At 42.7% G+C, this 15,948-nt stretch overlaps 2 protein-coding genes across 2 annotated transcripts; both read right to left on the bottom strand.

The window, feature by feature from the left end:
• Nucleotides 1-583: 583 nt before the first annotated feature.
• LOC108601500 (probable multidrug resistance-associated protein lethal(2)03659) lies at nucleotides 584-7,332 on the bottom strand. The gene is made up of 6 exons (XM_017989399.1): nucleotides 7,259-7,332; nucleotides 6,656-6,886; nucleotides 3,726-5,627; nucleotides 2,080-2,546; nucleotides 1,067-2,015; nucleotides 584-1,002 (listed from the first exon to the last, which is right to left on the bottom strand). The coding sequence occupies exons 1-6, from the start codon at nucleotides 7,330-7,332 to the stop codon at nucleotides 651-653; spliced, it is 3,975 nt and encodes a 1,324-aa protein (XP_017844888.1). The 3' UTR covers nucleotides 584-650.
• Nucleotides 7,333-9,439: 2,107 nt separating this feature from the next.
• Nucleotides 9,440-15,335, bottom strand: LOC108604342 (multidrug resistance-associated protein 4). Its single transcript, XM_017993769.1, has 6 exons — nucleotides 14,956-15,335; nucleotides 13,822-14,052; nucleotides 11,757-13,754; nucleotides 11,157-11,692; nucleotides 10,146-11,094; nucleotides 9,440-10,080 (listed from the first exon to the last, which is right to left on the bottom strand). The coding sequence occupies exons 1-6, from the start codon at nucleotides 15,033-15,035 to the stop codon at nucleotides 9,762-9,764; spliced, it is 4,113 nt and encodes a 1,370-aa protein (XP_017849258.1). The 5' UTR covers nucleotides 15,036-15,335; the 3' UTR covers nucleotides 9,440-9,761.
• Between the last annotated feature and the right edge of the window lie 613 nt (nucleotides 15,336-15,948).

Below are 15,948 nucleotides of genomic sequence, written 5' to 3'. Positions count from 1 at the left end.
TTTTAACAAAATTATATACATCAAGATATATGCGTTATTTACTTTAATATTTATATACACAGACACCAAATTACATGCATACTTTAATACTAATATTTATAATTATAAAAATCTACATTACAAATTTATGATTATATACACATGTAAAACTAAAACTTTGCGATAAACTCATTTACACTCTACCTAAAACAGAAAACGAAAAAAAAAGAAAACAAAAAAAAAACAATTTTATATATATAGCAAACAATTTGAAGGATCTAAAAAAAAGTTAGTTAATGCCGTGGATTTCACATCAAGGCCATAGCATATAGAAAAGCGATTTCTCATGTGACTCATGCGATTAAGAGCAACAACAACAACAACAACTAGCAGTTGGATTAGTTTATAGCTGCATTAATATTATAATACAATAAATGATCTGTAGCCAGGATTATAGCGAGCAAATAGAATATTTATATATACTATGTACTTACCAATTGAAATGCTTTTCTTTTTCAATCTAACAAGAATGGCAAACAACATGCATATATACAAAAAGAAAAACAAACAAATATATAGATTTATATTTAAAAAATCAGTTCACTATAATAAAAACTATATTACCATAACTTAAAACAAAACATAACACAACCTACAGTCTACAGTCTTTCTTAAAGCGTGGTGCCTCTAAAAACGCTCAGCCTGTCCAGCGGTCCAGGTAGGGGCGCTGGCGGCTCCGCTGTAGTGCTGCAGCTTCTGGCCAGCACGCGCTTGTGATAGCTCTGCTCAGCCACATGGCGCAAGTGCTTGGCGCTGCTGGCGCCTGTCTTCTCCACGAAGCGATGCAGATAGCCGGCGCGCTGTTGCAGCAGTTGATGCGGATGCCCCAGCTCGACGACACGACCCGCATCCAAGACCAACACGCGATCCGAGTCCATAACTGTGTGCAATCTATGCGCTATGGTCACCACCGTACAGTTGGCAAACTTCGTGTGTATAGCCTCCTGGATGAGCTGATCAGTGCTGCAGAAAAGAAATACAGTCAGCTGGGCGCTTGGGGGGAGTTGGGGGCTTAGTCGCCACTTACTCTGGATCCACATTGGCTGTGGCCTCGTCCATAATGAGTATTTTGTTGTGCCGCAGTATAGCGCGCGCCAGGCAGATGAGCTGGCGTTGACCCATGCTAAAATTGCTGCCGCCATCGTGCAGACGATAGCTGAGTCCGCCCTGGAGCGCCGACACAAACTGCTTCAGCTTGACAGCATCCAATGCCTGCCAAAGCTGCTCATCCCGCTGCTGCTCAAACGGATCCAAGTTGTAGCGCAGTGTGCCCGAAAAGAGCACCGGATCCTGCGGTATTATGGATATTCTGCTGCGCAAATCGTGCAGTCCCAGCTTGGCTATATCATAGCCATCGACCTCGATGAGGCCATCGCTCACAGCCAAGCGAAAGAGCGCCTGCACTATGGAGGACTTGCCTGCGCCAGTGCGTCCCACAATGCCTATCTTCTCCCGCGGATGTATGGTGAAGCTCAGACTCTTCAGCACATAGGCGCTGTGCTCACTGTAGCGCATGTGGACATCCTCAAAGTGCAGCTGACCTGCGCTGGGCCAACTCTCGGGCAGATTAACATGCGGCTCCGTTTCATACGCCGGCTCCGGCTGTATCTTGCAGTACTCCAGCACACGCTCTACGCTGGTCATTTGATTCTCCAGCTCCACAGTCTGCCGCATGCCCCACTGGCAGACAATGCCCAAGGTTATGGACTGCGTTATGGCCAGGCCCACATCGCCGCTGAAATAATCGCGATCGAAGAGCAGAAAGCTAAAGGTCACTGCCAGGATGTACAGCACGCAGATAAGATCTGTCCAGAAGGCAAAAGCGCGATTGACGCTGACAAACAAAAACACTGCTGAGGTGTTCTCATTCTGATAGCTGTGAAAGTCGCGCTCCAAGCGCTTGGTGGCATTCAAGGCGCGTATGGTGGTGAGTCCTTTGAAGGTGCAGTTGGTGTGCGAGTAGATGGGACTGCGTGCTGCATGCGATAAGTACAAATTGTTGGTTTATATAAAAGCATGGATAGTATATGAATTACTTACAAATGGTTTCAATGCGTTTGAGGCTGCGACTAGCGCCTATATAGAGACTACGGCTCAGATAGAGCAATACAATCATGACGACTGCCAGTATGAGCAGCCAGCGATTGGCAATGCAGACCACAATGAGCACAGCCAAGCCGTTGACTAGGAACTCCAGTGATTCCATCATGCATTGCGGCAGCGCAACATCAATCGCCAGTATGTCGCTGGAGAAGCGATTAAGTATACGCCCCGAGGGCGCCAGCATAAAGAACTGCATGCAGGCGCGTATAATGCCATCGAATAGCAGATTGTGTATGCGCAAGGAGATGCGCAGGCACAGCATAAAGAAGCCAAAGGTGCGCAGTATATAGAGTATGAGCGTGCTGACGATGAGCACAGCATACAGGGTGACCAGCCTGGTGCGAATATCCTTGCGTTCAATGGGCGCCTCATGCTCATCGGGTTGGCTCTCCTCCCAGGTGGCCCTATAATTATATTTCAGGTGAGTCGATTGCGAGGTGAAGTGTACGGGAAATATTAAGTATTGTAGACCAGCAACTTAGAATATTAACAATATAAAGGGTGCCAAACCATTCATTTGTGAAATAAAATTCCACCGAAAGCCACAGAACTCCAAAGAAATTTAATGCATGACACCAGCTTATTGAGCGCTGTGTCATTCCGCGTAAAATTATGTGTGGTATGGTCTATGGCACAGCGAAATGAAAATGAAGTGAAATTAAAGCGCAAGTTATTTCTTCGGCACCCCTTTATATTGTAACGAAATCAGCTCCACAGATCAGCTGGGCCGATAAGCTGAGCTTTCGGTGTGGGATCAGCCTACCACCACCGAAAGCTTGTTCGATGGGTAACTTAGAGACCTAGCCCTGGTTTCTTCTCTACCCTTGACGCTGTTAGCGTCTAGCCCGGCGCTTTCCCGTCGTGCTCTCGCTTTTCTCTTCCGGCATCGTGCAGAATCAGACGTGGTCCTTAGAATTAATTAGTACAACTTAAATCTAAGAAATTTCGAGTGATCTTAATAATAAACGTGAATAAAACTAAAAATTTACTTTGAGTTCGTGATTTCTTAAACAACCGCGCCTAACGTTGGAGGAAATCTAACCCGCTCTCTCGCTCAAACGCCTACCGCCAACCTGACCAAAAGGATTGCCTCCGCTCGGCCAACCGTAGCCTAGCGCCTGGACCCGCAAAGATCTTGTGGGCCCACCAAACTGCTAATTTGTGCTACAATATGTTTTATTACTTTTCTTTTTAGATTATTATTATTAACATAATCTAAAAAAACGAAAAAAACAAATGGCTTGACTTTGCTGCGAACTTCTCATTTTTCCTCCAATTTCATCATTTTATCTTGAATTTGCATAACATTTTCATATCCATCCCTATTTACGAAATTAACGTACGCGCCAGAAGAGAGCTACTCTCTTTGTAATTATTTTAGATTATATTTATATAATTTAGACTATTATAGTATCGTGTGTAAGTCATTATTTTTGTCTTAGTTCACTTGCTCAAAGCCAAGTTGCAGTTTTCATAAAAGGAAAAGGGTACATAGGTAGGTATGTATGATTTCAGTGTTGGGAAACGTAATTTGTATTGTTAATTAGGGATTAATCTTTATCAATATTCAAAGATAAGCTTACCACTTGGAGAGAAATATATCCATGGTGGCCTCGGAGCCACGCGCGAGCACGAACAGCAGCAGGAGTAGGAGCACCAGCAGCGGCAGACCAAGCACAGCCAAATAGGCCTTATAGGTACTCCACTTTACGGAACCCTGCTGCTGTTGCTCCTTATACCGCAGTTCCGCTTCGAGCAGTTGCTGCTGGGAAAGTGGCTCATGGGTTGCCACTTCCTCAAAGATGCTGGCGGAGCGCATGGTGCGCAGCTTGGCCACCTCGCTGTCATTGGCCACGGACATGCGAAAGCGTATGAGCTGCTTAAGCGATTCATATTGTCCTTGTATGGCGGCACGACCGCCCTCCATGAGCAGCATGTGATCCACATGACGCAGCAGCTGCACTCGATGCGTCACCAGAATGCGTATCTTGTCGCTGAGGAACTCGTTGAGGCAGCGCTGCAGTAACAGGCGACCTATGTGCGTGTCCACGGCGGAGAGTGGATCGTCCAGCAGATAGATGTCCGCCTTGCGATAGACCGCGCGGGCCAGACTGACACGCGCCTTCTGCCCGCCGCTAAGACTGGCGCCTGATTCGCCCACTATCGTGGCATCACCCTGTGCCAGTTGCTCAATGTCCTTCTCCAGCAGGCACACGCGCAGCACTTCCCTGTAGCGTTGCTCATCAAAGGGTTCCATAAAGACTATATTATCGCGCAGACTGCAGCGGTTGAGCCAGGGTTCCTGCGGCGCGTATGAGATGACGCCGTTCATCTCCACGCTGCCGCTGATTATGTCCAGTTCGCCCAGCAGCGCCGCTAGCAGCGTGCTCTTGCCCGCACCAACAGTACCAACAATGCCCACGAATTGTTGCTCCTCCGCCTGGAAGCTAATGTTCTCAATGTGCAATCGGCGTTTCTCCGGTCTACCCTGGTCCCAGCTGGCAGTAAGCTGGCGCAGTGTGACGCTTTTGCGAAAAGCCAGCGGATGGTGCATGCGCCCAAAGTAGTTGCCATGCAGCAGATCATCGTCCACGTCCGTGAAATTGTTAACGCCTCCATCGGCAGGATCCTCATGCTGCATCAGAAAGTCCAAAACGCGTCGCGCCACTACAAAAGTCTCTGCCCAGGAGTTGACGGCACGTGGCCACAAATGCAGCAGCGACTGATTGAGATGATCATAATAGCTAGAGACTATAAACACCTTCTGTGCCGTGACCACATCTCCGGTGTAGACATAGGCCACCAGGCCTAGAAACAACGACAGCTTGGAGATCATGTCGGTGCACTGGAGTGCCGCAAAGACATATTGAGAGCCACGTATGGCACTCATCTCTTTTTTGCGTACGCGTCCGATCAACTTGGCAAAGGACTTCTCCCAGGCATACATCTTGATCACCTGCATGGCCGTAATAATCTCATTCATCAGCTTGACGCGATCATCGCCGTACTCCGCTGACAAGCGCTTGAAGCGCGCCGTCGCCTTGGCCGCCCACACCTGCAGCGGTATGAAGGCTATAATGGTTGCCATGCCCACAAGCGCTGGCCAGCCAATCACCTGGTAGATAATATAACCAAACACGGCGCCCTCCAGCGGACCCTTCCATAGCTCGTGAAACAAATAGAACGTCTCGTTGAACTGCGGCAGATCTGTGGCCATTATAGCAATGGCATATCCACTCATTCCACTGTTATCCGCCGCCACAGAGACGCGCAGGCACTTTCTGTAGACGAGACCAGCGCAAGCGAGGCGTACGCTTGAGCCCAACTTAAACAGATGGAACATAAAGGGATGATAGCACAGCGCCGTAAATAGTGAGCACAATACCACGCCCATTGCATAAAAGTAGGCGGCACTTTCTGTCACGTTGTCCGTGCTTTCCGAGAAGTACGAGACCAGGCGTCCGAGGAACAATGGCTGCATGGTGCTGTAAAAGGAAAAAATATTTATATTAATAAAAAATAAGAAAAGGTATTATGAAGATGTGCACTTGTTTCCGTAAAGGAACAGCTAATAAGGGCTTAGGAGCTAATGGTACACTAACCAAATTGGTATGTAGATTGTCCTATTTCCAAAAAATTTACGCCCTTAATATATGATGGATTTGTTTCAGCACATACAAGTTATACCATGTCAAAAATTCGACGATAACTTAGGAAATAAGTATTCCTATTTAAATTTAGCAATGTCCTATCAAAAAGTTGGCTGCGCCCACAGGCGAGCTCACCAAACAAATTATTTTCTCTTCATTTTATTTTAAATTTTATACAAAATTCCACCTTGTATCGATTTCAGACTGGTTAAATACATAAATAAATTAAATAATTCCCCACTCAGAAATATTTTTAAATAAAATAATGTGATAGGCCGAAATATTCTGAAATATTTCCTTAAAATCTAAATCTAATATAAAATAACTAATCTTAGTATAAATTTATATTGTTGGCATGTTTTCTTCAGAAAACATACGCTTTAATGACGTAGCTGCTGAGCTGGGGTACCATTGCAATTGGTTAGGCACAAATTTTGGATAGTGGATAGTCATTTTATATAAAAAAGAATCAAATGCTTTAGATACACTATTTGTTTTCTTTCACGGTTAGTCAATGCGTAAACATATTTTATTTGGAGCTCTTATTTATTTAGTGACTACATATATACTTTATGTACCTATTTAGTTTAAATATTTATGTATTTATTTAGATATTCAATTGTATAAGAGCACTAGTTCTATTAAACAAGAATTTTAAGCTGACGAACGTAATGCTTGACTAATGTTAAAAATTAAATCAAAGCTAAAGTTATTTTTAATCTGTATGGTCAATTATATTTCGTTAAATTGAAGCATTTTCAAGCAAATTTCTTATCACCTTTATTATATTTTGTGGCTTTGTTAAATTTAATCAGTAGACTGAAGTCATAAAAATTAAAAATAATTTCTATTGGCTTACTTACTGAAGCGATATCTCCAGCAGCGAGTATAGTATGCAAATGGGCACAAAACGCCAGCCAAATGCCTTGAAGATCATATGCAGCACACTGGGCTGCTTGCGGCGCAGCTCCTGCTCCCAATAGGACAACAAATAGCGCGATAGCTCATGGCTATCCAAACTGGGCACATGCGCATACAAATCCGTGGGCTCGATATTCTTGCGCACGCCCTTGCGCAGAATCTCACGTGACCAGCTGCAGAATAATACAACAACAGAAAAACAAGCTTAAGAAATTGACAGCGCGTTTATTGACTGCCAGCGGCTGTGAGAGCATTCGAGTTGACAGTGAAGCGTAGCGGTCAAACTATAAATCTGCGCGGGTTTATCTTATCGCGACAGCCGGCAGACAGCAGTATACAGCAGTATATTAAATATTATAAAAATTGTTTTTAATGTAATTAAATCAATTCCAATAAGCATTCAACGTATACGTAACGTATTGTAAAGCTCTGACGTATTACGTATACGCAGCGCTGTGCACTTGAAGCAAACTTTTTTTATTATTATTTTATTTACAGCTAATTAAGATAAAGCTGTTGGCATCTTAGCCATGTTTAACACTCACACAAAAAACCACTTGGAAAAGATATTCGCCTTCAGCACCGGATTCGGTTTGCGCTGCTCTTTGGCTTCACACATATTCTAGAATTTCACAATTTATCACTTGATTTTTTTATTTATATATATCACATAAGTCCTTTTTGTTGTAAGCTTTTTTAACCCGGCTAGTGCGCGTTGCCATTGGCTTGCCATTAACTACTGACTTGCTTTGCACGAAAAACGTTTAATATTTTTTCAACCAAACTTTGCTGAACGTTCACGAATCATCGCTATAAATCAATGATCCGTGGTGCTCTATCGCACCTGCCACCTGGCATTGCAGACATGCCAAGTTTTATCTTAATTCCCTGTGACAGCCACACATCAGCGATGCAGGCGCAACCAGACTGGGGCTGCGCCGATTTTTGTTGGAAGCAAACAGTCAATTGTTTTACAACATAACAATCTTTAATTAAAACTTGTGCCACTTATCGAAGAGTGGTCTTTATCTATCAATCTGTAAACGTAAACAGTACTCAGCTAAATCTGAGTTTTCTTTGATTCGAAGATAATTCTTTTATGCCAATATACTTATTTTTCAAGTCCGGGCAATTGCAGCGAAAGTTTAGGATAAGAAATAAATTCGTAAAATTCCGTATTCAATAAAAATGACGCTCGGCTTAGCTTCTGTTTTCTTAAAAAATTTGAACAAAGAAATACACTCCCTACCACTTGAATAGAATACACTGAATGTACTCTTTACAATTGACTATAATTCGAAAACTGATTAGTAAAGTAACGGAATTTTTGCACAAGAACTTGTGTGGAAGTATTCTTAACCTTCAGTGGTGTATTCCAGGAATTTAAATAGAGTCATTATAAAGCTGTGTTCATGAATATATAAATATAAGAACCGGTGAAAAGTTGTGTTCGTAATAATTTAGTCAACATTTTAGCGCCACTCGAATATGACATGCATTTTGTTTGATTATTAATATTATTGTTATCTTTGGCGCGTGCCCACATATTTTTTTCATAAATGATCTAAATTTAATATGGAGTGCGTATCGACTTTACCTGATCTGGAAAAAGAAATCAAGACTTACAAGGATGCTGAACTATCTATTGCGAAAATAGCGATGAAACATTAAAAAGAGCCTTCCCGATAATAATAAGATGGACAAGATTAAAGAAAAATGTAATGTTACGGCAAGTTCAAAAACCATGCGTCGTGTAATTAAGAATTCTCCCCATTGGAAAAGGCTAAAAGTCAAAAAGAAGTTGTCCCTTAACGCGTTCCGTAAGTCGCAACGACTTTAGTTTAGCCGTGCAATGGATTTCGATACAGCGAGTCAAAATGTGGATTTATTAATTTGGCCACCCTATTCTCCTGACTTTTAATATTATTGAAATAATACTATTGGCTAACACGCCAGGTTTATGGATCAGGACTGCAATATTCAACTGCTTATGAATTAATTGGGACTATCAATAATTTTTTTTGACTTAAAATTTATAACTAACAATTCTTTCAATTATGATAAATAAATATAAAAAAAATAAAAACTCAATAGTTAGTTTTACGATAGTTTTACAGAACTTTACGTTTATCTCTAAACTTCTAGAGACTCAAGCAAACAAGAATTTAACAAGCAAGTGGACCAACTGCTTCGATATACATGCCAAGCGCACCCCGCTCTTTATATTGAAATGTGAATAACACCTAACTTATTTATCTGATCGCTCTGAAATTTTCGGCTTTGATCAAGAACATGGCAAATACATTTCTTGTTGGACAGACAGACTCAGTTTGTCTTTCTGATCAAAATTGTATATACCTTATGTGGTCTGCCACGCCCCTTATCCCTGTTACATATATTTGCACAACTTCGTAATACTCTTCCATTTTTTATAAAAGTTATAGTCTAGCTTTTTGTATTAGCAGAAAAATGCGATTCGATATTCAAGTGGCGAACAACAACATACATCCCTTCCATTAACAGCGGTGATCTCTGCTACCATTAATTAAAAAATTACTTATTGTACTAAATATGCCCGCCAGACTTAGCCAATTCAAATTGCAATTGTATGAAGAAAATAGTTTGTTGTTTTTTAAATATTTTTAGGCACTTTATTGAGTTTTTGTATATAAATATATACACATAAGTACAATGTCATAAGCTTACATATATTTTAAACCTACAATAAGTACTAGCTGCATATATAAAATATATATCTTTTAAGTTGCTTTGATTTGATTATTCTATTTGAATACACTGTGGGTGTCTTAGAATACATACATTGAGGCTAACTCAAGACTAACAATCATAAATTCATCAACGACGTTAACGAAGTAACAAATCAATCACGTGTACATACAAACATCTGTATATAGTACTATATACATAGGCTAATTATACGAAATGCAATTTACAAGTACAGTTGCTAAAGTTCAGTTTGTTAATAATACTTTCAATTATAAGGCTATAAATCTTAAGTAACCTGCTGTGCTATAAGTTTCTATTGTGCTATTCATTCTTCTCGTGCAAAGGCAGTGTTGTGGCAGCGGCGGTTATATCTTTATCCAGTAGGCACTTGCTGTAACTCTCCTCAGCTGCTTGCTGCAAGGCCAGCGCTGTGGCGGAGCCTGTGTTATCGACCAAGTGGCGCAGATAGCCGCCAGGTCGCTGGAGCAACTCATAGGGATGTGCCAGCTCACGAGCCTCGCCAGCATCCATGACCAGCACGCGATCAGAGTCCATAACTGTATGCAGACGATGTGCAATGGTTAGCACGGTGCAGTTGGCAAACTTGGAGCGTATCGTTTGCTGAATCAACTTGTCGGTCCTGGAAGTAACAGATCAACTATTGAATTAAAAGAGTTTGAATTGATTACAAGTGCAAATGCTTACTCTGGATCCACATTTGCTGTGGCCTCATCCAGTATCAATATCCGATTGTTGCGTAATATAGCGCGTGCTAGGCAAACTAACTGGCGTTGGCCTACGCTAAAGTTGGAGCCGCCATCGTACATGCGACAATTGAGACCGCCGATTAGCGTGGACACATAAGAGCGTAGCTCAACATCCCCCAAAGCCTTCCACATCTCCTCATCTGTGCGCTCGTCCATGGGATCTAAATTATACCTGAGTGTGCCTGAGAAGAGCACTGGATCTTGTGGTATAATGGAGATGCGGCTTCGCAGGTCATGCAAGCCAATATGCTCAATATCGATATCATCAATGCGTATCATGCCTTCATTGCAGGCCAAACGAAAGATGGACTGTATGATTGAGGATTTGCCAGCACCAGTGCGTCCCACAATGCCAATCTTCTCGCAGGGCTCAATCGTAAAATTCAGATTACGCAGCACAGTCGTCTCCTTGGGCGAGTAACGCAGCTTAAAGTTAATGAACTCAATGCGCCCCTTGTTGGGCCAATCGGTCTTCGGTTTGAACTTCTCTGCTGTCTCCAGCGGCGGCTCTGATGGCTGCTCCGTGTACTCCAGCACACGTTCCACGCTGGTCATTTCATTCTCCAGCTGAGCGGTCTGACGCATGCCCCACTGGCACATGCCCGTCATGGTTGTTGAATGCAAAATGGCCAAACCCACATCGCCGCTGTTGAACTCGTTGCGCAGCAAGAGAAAACTAAAGGTCACCGCTGCCATATAGGCAATGCACAACAAATCCGACCACAGGGCAAAGGCGCGTGTGCTGGAAAGCAACAGAAACCAGGCCGAAGTGTTGGCATTCTGATAGCCATGAAATTCGTACTCTAAAGCGCTCTGTGCCTGCAGAGCACGCACTGTGGTTAGACCCTGGAATGTTTGATTGGTGAGCGAATAGACAGGGCTGCGTGCTGCAAAACAAAAGCGTTATTAAATAAAACACATCTAATCCAAGGCTTCTTTGTTCACTTACATATGGCTTCCAATCGCTTGATGCTGCGACTTATGGTCACGTACGTATAACGTATGACAGCTAGAACGCCTACGATCACAGCAGCTGGCACCAGCAGCCAATAGTTGGCAATGGCCACAATTATTAGCACGCCGGTGACATCAATGGCAAAGGCCACGCAATCGAGCAACGTATGCGGCAGATCACAATCAATTGTGCGTATATCCTTGGCGAAACGGTTCAAAATGCGCCCAGAGGAGTTAGTATTGAAAAAGAACATGGTGGCGCGCGTGATGCCGCGAAAGAGACGATCATGCAGACGCAACGAGATTCGCAGGCACATTCTGAAGTAGCCAAAGGTGCGCATTAAATAAACGATAAGCGTGCAGCTCAGTATCGTGGCATAGAACAAGATTAGCTGCTGACGTATGTCGCCCTCAACGCTGTTATTATCCAAAGTGGTTGTCGCATTTGTGGCAAGCGTATCATTGACCGGCACCTCTGTAGTTGCGGCATACATGGTTGCATTACGCGCCACTTTTTCCTCCCAGTTAACCCTGTTGGTAAAGCAAATTAAAATTAATTTCAATTGAGAGTTATAGTTTAATTTATCGTACATACCAGCGTGAGAGAAAGTAGTCGACGCCCGTCAGCATAATTCTCGCACTAATGAAGAGCACAATAATCAAACCCAGCAGAAACGTGCTTTCCAGCGCTTTAAAGTAGGAGGCGTAGACGCTAAACTTGACTGCGCCCACGGACTGCTGCTCCTGGTTGACATCCTCCACGGTTTCATCGGGCCGCAGCAGCTGATTGTGCTGATGATGTTCCATGCTCTTCTCCGAGTCGCTGCGCGACATGTGGCTGCTCACGCTATGCGTATCAATACCGCTCTCATCGTGAGTCTGCTCCAGAAATTGAAACTGACGTGAACGTTGCAGCTGTTGATAGCTTCCTTGGGCCACAATCTGTCCGCCAGACATCAGGAGCAAATGCTCCACTTCAAACAAGTACTGCAGCTGATGTGTGACCAATATGCGTATCTTATTGGCCAAAAAGTCACGTATGCACTTGTCGAAGATATGCTTGCCAACATGCGTATCCACGGCGGAAAGCGGATCGTCTAGCAGATAAATGTCTGCCTTGCGATAGACAGCTCGAGCTAAATTCACACGGGCCTTCTGTCCACCGCTCAAACTGACGCCACGTTCACCAACAACTGTCAAATCTCCTCTAGGCAGCAGCTCCAGATCGCGCTCCAAGGCGCAGGCCTTAAGCACTTTCTTGTAGCGACGTTCATTGTAATCCTCCACAAATACAATATTATCGCGTATGGTGCCCTCGAAAACCCAAGGCTCCTGGGCAGCATACGAGACCTTGCCATGCACAAAAGCTTCTCCTTCATCTATGGCTACCTCGCCCAGCAATACATTGAGAAAGCTGGACTTGCCTGCACCCACAGGTCCAACGACAGCCGCCAAAGTTTTATCCTGTATCTCCGTGCTAAAGTTGCTAATGGCGCAGTTCGACAAACCATCGCTGGCACCCCAAGTGGCAGACACATTCTTCAATATAACACATTTCTTGGCCGCTTCAGGACTGTAATCCCGTAATCTGTTGGGCTGCGGTTGTGTTGGTGGTGGCATTGCCGGGCCATTGCTCAATAGCGAGCCATTGAGCTCCACATTCTTCTTATCCTCCGTAGTTGGTGTGCGCTTCTTAGTTTTGGAATTAACTTCTAAGTTGATAGGCACTTCGGCCTTGTCGCCGTCCAACAAAAACTCCTTGCAGCGTCGCGCTGAAACTAAACCTTCAGCAATGAAGGTTATGGAGAGTGGCCAAAAGTGCACCATTGAGTCGTTTAGCATGTTAAAGTATGAGGATACAGTGTAGACCTTTTGAGCTGTTAGCGCATCGCCAAAATATATATAAGAACATAATGCGAGGAATACGCTAAGCGGTGAAATCATTGAAGTGCAGCTGAGGGCAGCATGAATATAGACAGTTCCGCGTATAGCCTTGACCTCCTTTAAGCGCACATCGGCTACAACGCGGGCAAAGGACTTTTCCCAGGCATACATCTTGATCACCTGTATGCCTTGAATTATCTCATTCATTAGCCGGACGCGCATATCTGTGCGCTCTGCAGTCATCTGGCGATAGTAGGCTGCCTTTTTGGCCGCCCATGCCTGCAGCGGAATGAAGCTCAGCATGAACGAGACGCCTATAATGGCAGAGACCCCAATCTCTTTATACATTAGATAACCAATCAGTATAGATTCCAGTGGTCCCTTCCAGGTATCATGCAGAAAACAAAGCGCCACATCAAAGCGCCCCAGATCGTTTGACAATATGTTTACAGCGCGAGCACGTAACCCATCGTTGCTGCTGCTCTTGGACACTTGCAGGCACTTGCGATAGATGAGGCCCGACAAGGCCAAGCGTAGTTTAGTGCCCACTTGAAAAATGTAGAAGATAAATGGATGAAATGTTATCACAGGCACCAGCATGCAAATAACAATTGCCAGCGCATACAAATAGGCTGTCGACACGTCTATCGTATTTTGATCTGTCGCAAAATAGCCAACTAGTCTGCCTAGAAACAAAGGCATCATGCATCTGCAATGAAAATAAAAAATAGATAAATTTTTGACTTAGTCTGAGGCTCGAGTACAAGCACACTTACTTGCAACAGGATTCGGTCAGAGAGAAGGCAAGTCCCAATGGCATAAATGTTTTGCCATATGCACGCCATATCATGCGCAGGACACTAGGATTACTGCGTTTCTTCTCATCCTCCCATAGTTCGCCAAACTGACTTGTTACACGCTCACTGTCCAGCGTACTTCTGTGCTGATAGAGCTCCTCATCTGCCAATGGTCCTTGCAGTCCACGCCTAAATAATTTTCTTATCCACCTGTAACAGCGATAACACGATATTATTTTAGACTACCATATGCTAAGTTGATAAGATTAGGCATGCTAATCTCAATACAAATCCTTCGTTTATAATAAACTTAATTGGAGCTTATACAAAAACATTAATGCCGTTCGCTAAGCTTGTAAGTCTTACAGCAATCGTAAAGACAGTTTAGAGAGCTTGTAGCTTTAAATTCTGATAAAAATTAATTACAGTAAGTAAATATTTATGTCTACTGCATTTAATTCATTAGAATACAATAGGAGAATTTTCAGTGTCAAACAAAGAATATTTAATGTGTTATTATACTTATGCATACGCTGATAATTCAGAGTTTTTTCATTTTTTTTTTGTCTAATAAATGTGCACAATTGCGCGTCTGTAATTTGTAATAACATATGTATGTAATATATATACCATAAAAAATGTGGAGAGATAAGACTGCAGCCTTGAGCGCCCTAATCATACTTAATTGTATGAAACAGAAAGCAATAAATTTCAGAAAACATTCATTAGATAGACTCTCGTACATTGTATGATTGAAGAGGCGAATAACCCTACAGCTATAGTATAAATATAGACACCCACACATAACATTCAAATGTACACATATTTACGTTCATCTATAAAAGCTTAGAAACAAGCGTAAAAGATTGTTACATTCATAGTAAGTATATTAAACAATATTTAGTCGACACGTGCTATCATTATCGACTTTGCTCAACCGCAAAAAATGACTAAATTTACACATACAAATGTAAAGTACATACATACATGTGTAAGCATATAAGTACATACATGTGTATGGATGTTCATACATATGCATGCGTTTAATTTACAGTAATTTTAGGCTATATGACTAATACAACCAACAAAAGTTTATAGTTTTCTTAAACTTACCAAAAACTCCAACGCGAAAATATATTGGCATCTGTATAGGGATTCTTTGGACGTTCAACTTTTCTTCGAGTGCGATTCATAGTATTTTGTTTTTACTGTTAATTAGGCACAATTATCACTATGGCGTTTATTCTTACGGCACTTTTTATAACACAGGCAAGTAAAAGTGAAATCAAACGCTCTTGATTTTGTAATCTGCTGTTTTGCCGGCAACAACGATTTCTTGGCAAAGTTGAAATTGTCTAAGGTCGAGGTCAACGACTATAATGCGTTTCCCTCTACCCCTGCTCGTACGTTTAACCGTTTGTTGCTATTATTGGCTTCTCGCACCGCAACAACAATACAATTATATGTACGTATGCAAGTGTGTCGCCTTTGTTAAAAAAAATCACACACCAAATGCAAATTGTTAATTTAACAGTTGTTGCTTCTTGTAATTAATAATAATTTACAGAACTATTGTATAAAACTATGAAATCGGAACGCGAGCGACTCTTCGCACCGACTTCCAAAACAGCAATGAAAAAAATAACTGCAAGTGAAATCAAAGAAATCTCGCTAAAGAGAGAAGTAGCAAAGAGAACCAAGTGGGACAAATGTGCATTACGCTATCCATGACTTCTGAAAGACCTCAAATCCATACATTTCCGCAAGTTAGTATTCAGTTGAGCGCCACTGGGTCTTAGTGCAAGAGCGAGACAACAGTTTGCGCAGATTTACAAAACAGTGGTCACAAAGAGCACAAAATGCAAGCGACCGTGACGTCACACTTGCATGACTTGCATACAAAAATACTGAAAGCCAACGCCTCTGGGCAATGCACTGCTTTGGCAGCTAATGGGTTTGAATATTGGTTTGCCTATTTTGAATTCAATAATCAATTATTTACACTTACCGCAGACGACGCAGCAGCTGCTACTGCTGCTGCTCAAAGCTCTGACGTTTGCGATAGCTAATTGCGTTACCTGCTCTCTCTCTTTTGATGTCCATAGC

This window comes from Drosophila busckii, chromosome 3R, assembly GCF_011750605.1.
Source record: "Drosophila busckii strain San Diego stock center, stock number 13000-0081.31 chromosome 3R, ASM1175060v1, whole genome shotgun sequence".
Classification (NCBI taxonomy): domain Eukaryota; kingdom Metazoa; phylum Arthropoda; class Insecta; order Diptera; family Drosophilidae; genus Drosophila; species Drosophila busckii.
Note: the sequence above shows the minus strand (reverse complement) of the source record. Positions and strands in the feature narration are given on the sequence as shown.